The sequence below is a fragment of the Priapulus caudatus genome, unplaced genomic scaffold (genome assembly GCF_000485595.1).
Source record: "Priapulus caudatus unplaced genomic scaffold, Priapulus_caudatus-5.0.1 Scaffold2064, whole genome shotgun sequence".
NCBI lineage: Eukaryota > Metazoa > Priapulida > Priapulimorpha > Priapulimorphida > Priapulidae > Priapulus > Priapulus caudatus.
The window spans coordinates 8,834-12,692 of record NW_014579125.1 but is presented as its reverse complement, the minus strand read 5'-3'; the positions used below and the strand labels follow the sequence as shown (position 1 = coordinate 12,692).

The 3,859-nt window shown below is 41.0% G+C and overlaps 1 protein-coding gene across 1 annotated transcript in view; it reads right to left on the bottom strand.

Moving 5' to 3' along the window:
• The window catches only part of LOC106818160, a 5,619-nt gene extending 3,039 nt beyond the window's left edge, over positions 1–2,580 (bottom strand). Inside the window, exon 1 of the mRNA XM_014822884.1 lies at positions 2,576–2,580. Within this exon, the coding sequence (XP_014678370.1) occupies positions 2,576–2,580 (5 nt within the window). The remainder of the gene's footprint in view (positions 1–2,575) is intronic.
• Positions 2,581–3,859: the final 1,279 nt, after the last annotated feature.

Sequence of the window (3,859 nt, the reverse complement as noted above, 5' to 3'; positions counted from 1 at the left end):
AATTTATGATTGTCATCAATATATATATATATATATATATATAAACATATATATATATAGGACATGTTATATATCGGCCCTGTGTGCCAAATTCCATGAATCGGGTAAAAACAGCATAAGTTACAGGTTCTACAATATTTCCACAAAAATGTTGTTACCATGGCAACGATGACTCCGCCCACCCCAAAAACGATTGGCGTCTTCGCTTTACCATAACGCACCATCATGCCAAATTTGAAAATGATCCGAGATCGGGTAAAAACTCCCCACCGGGTCACTGCGACCATTATTTCACCTTTACCTTGACCTTGATCACATTTCTCTTCCGCTCTCTAACTCAGACCCTAATTGACCTAGCGCGACCAAACTTGGTATGCTTACACATCTTGGAGAGAAGGTCTGTCGCATACCAAAACCAGATTCCATATACTTGCACATCTGAGGCACACCAGTTGTCTAACAAACCTTTGTCTTTGTGACTTATTTAACTTTACCTGCCTTCTACGTCCTTACAGAGATATTCCATTCATACTAGATCACGGGGGTACATTGGTACGGGGGGTAGTATGTTTGTTAGTATGTAGGATGTTTGTAGTTAAGACTGGTCTCTACGTGGCGAGAAGTAGTTTTCTGCCGACGTGGAACAGTCGTAGGGCTGGAGGGGCTACATACGTGGCTACTACGTACAAGTAATTTGACTAGTTTGTTGATGGAATGTGATGATATTTCGTGCTGAAATATGCAGGTACATAGATTAGTCTCCAAGAATGAAGATCAGAATAAATAAAACAAGTTTATTTTTACATCCGATCAACTCTTTTATTAATCTGTGTGCTAGTGTTGGGTTGTTGGATGAAAAAATGTATCATGACAAAGCCATTGAATGAATGACGGTGAAGATGAATGATAATCAGTGGATTGACATGCCATCCCAATTTTCGTTTTTGATTTCATTCTAGACTGATATGAAGATTGGTCATGATTCCATCATCACACCCCAAGAGGCATGATGGAGAGCCCTCAAGGAGCTCTCCATCATCCCTTTTAAGGGTGTGATTTTTAGTGGAGCTCTCCATCATGCCTCTTAAGGGTGTGATTTTTTTAGTGGAGCTCTCCATCATGCCTCTTAATGGTGTGATTATGGAATCATGACCAATCTTCATATCAGTCTAGAGTGAAATCAAAAACGAAAATTGGGATTTCATGTCAATCCACTGATTATCATTCATCTTCACCTTCATTCATTCAATAGCTTTGTGACCCCCTATGGTGTCCTAGGGGAGTCATTAGTAGTCCTCCTGTACTTTTCAAATCTGAAAGCTTAGCAACGAGGGAAGTGGCGAGGTGAGCGAGCAAGAGAGAGAGCGTGAAGGGAAGAAAGAGCCCCCAAGAGCACAGAGAGAGAGGGAGAAAGAGAAGAGAGTGTGAAATCGAGCGAGAGAGCGCCGAAAGGAAAGAGAGAGCAAGAGCGCGAGAGGCGGAAAGAACAAGAATGAGAGAAACAATCGAGGCGAAGCGAACGCGGCGATGGGAAGGGTGCTCTGGTTGTTTTGCCATGAGTTTAGCATTAGAACACCTGCCGTCAGGTAAAGCGCATGTCGCCGTGGCGGCAACTTGTTTCTCTAATAAACTTGCCGGACAGTGAAGCCACAACTTCATATAGATAGAACTGACAAATACATATTAAATATGTAAAGACATATTACTTATGATAGCTTGAGCAACTGCTACGTTAAAATTGTGTTTTAGAATTTGGAGTTTAAAGCACTATTCTAAAATAATTTATCTCTGTTACCTTGAGAGTGCGAGTGGTTCACTCTGTGGACATGATTTAATTATGAACATCTATACGATTTGTTTGGTATACAGTAACAAAAGCAACACACTGCAAACTTGCATAGCAGTTCAGGGAGAGGTGTAGATGACTATGATGCGGAGCACATAGGCACAAACCAAGGTACATAGATTGTAGTATTCGGTGAGTGATAAAATAATTCCGCGTAATGCAAGCTTTCACATTTGGAAAGTACAGGAGGCACCTATCTATGACTCCCCCTAGGACACCGATACGGGGGGTCATTTTCACCTCGCATAATCACACCCATTTAGGAGCGATGATGAATAGCACTCACTGGAAAAAATGCACACCTTAGAGCAGTGAGGAGAGCTCGCACTTCCAAAACGCACCATCTCACACAAGGTACTGTGACCGAGCTCCTTGATTGCGCTCTCTCGCCATCATGGCCTCTGTGGGGTGTGATGATGGAATCTATCAATTAAACTACCACTCTCATCCATCAGTCATTCCGAGTGAACATCAAACACGAAATTGGGAACAAATCCAGCTGAATTATCATTTCATACCATTTTTTTTGAGACTCTTTTCTCTTTTCTTCCACCTTTCACTTCTCTCTCTCATCATGCTACAATTCTGTGCTGCTCTTCTCGTCACTCGAAGTACACTTTTTCTCTGACTCTTCCTCCAACTACACTCCAACACTGAGCCCTCTCCGACTACTCTAGCGCACTTAATAAAAGAGCTTGCGGATTCCTATTCGTAAATAAACACTCATACCTCATTTCTTAATTTCTTATTACTTGCCGATTCTTCTCTCTCACTTCGTTAGAGACTAATGTCTCCTTATTGCGTACGGCCTGCATATTCAGCCGACGACAATAATCATCACACCAAGTTTCACATCAAACAAACTAGCCAAGAATACTTGTACGTAGTAAGCGCCACGTAATCTCCGGTAGGGCCTCTCCACCCATACACGTGTTCACGTCGGCCAGACAAACTCACTTCCGCCACGTATAGACCAAGTCTTAACTACAAACATACTACATACAACAAACATACTACCCCGTGGACCATGTACGCCCCGCGTGGTCTAGTATGAATGGAATATCTCGTAATGACGTAGAAAAGGGCAGGTAAGTTTAAATAAGTCAAAGAAAGACAAAGGTTTGTAGTACAACTGTGTGCCTCAGATGCAAGTAATGGAATGCTGGGTTAGCCCGGCTAGGAGGCCGAATGCAGGAAATTAAAAGTCGGACGTGTGAAAGGTCAAACTAAGGTGAATGGCAGATGGACGACAGACCTTGCTCCCCAAGATGTGGAAGCATACAAAGTTTGGTCGCCGCGCTTCAGGGTGCTCCAATCTTAAGGGCTGAGTTAAGAGAGCGGAAGAGAAATATGTACGTAAGGTTTTGACGTGAAACAGTCGTAGGCGCTAGGACGTGGCTACTACGTACAAGTAAGGTAAAGGTGAAATAAATGTCGCAGTGACCGGTGGGGAGTTTTTACCACGATCTCGGATCATCTTCAAATTTGGCATGAAGGTGCGTTATGGTAAAGCGAAGACGCCATTCGTTATTGGGTGGGCGGAGATCATCGTTGCCATGGTAACCCATGTTTGTGGAAATATTGTAGAAGCCTGTAACTTGTGGCTGTTTTTTACCCGATTGTCATGGAATTTGGCACACAGAGGGCCGAATATAACATGTTCTATTATGTATTTAGATATATATATAAATGTTAATATATATATATATTTTAATTTTTGAAAAAAATTCGGGGACAATCATAAATTAAAAATACAAATTTAATACAAATATTAAAATTTAAATTTTTGTTTTTAAATTTTAATTTTAATTTTAAATTTAATTTTTATATTAAATTTTAAATTAAATTTAATAACAAAAAAACCTCAATGACAATCGGGTAAATAAGTGCAGAATTACAGTTCTAGAATATTTCGGACAAAAAAATGTGTTGTTACCCTCCCATGTCGGCAACTACAGTGGACTTCCGCCAACACCAAATAAACGATAGGCGTCTTCGCTTTACGATAGCGCA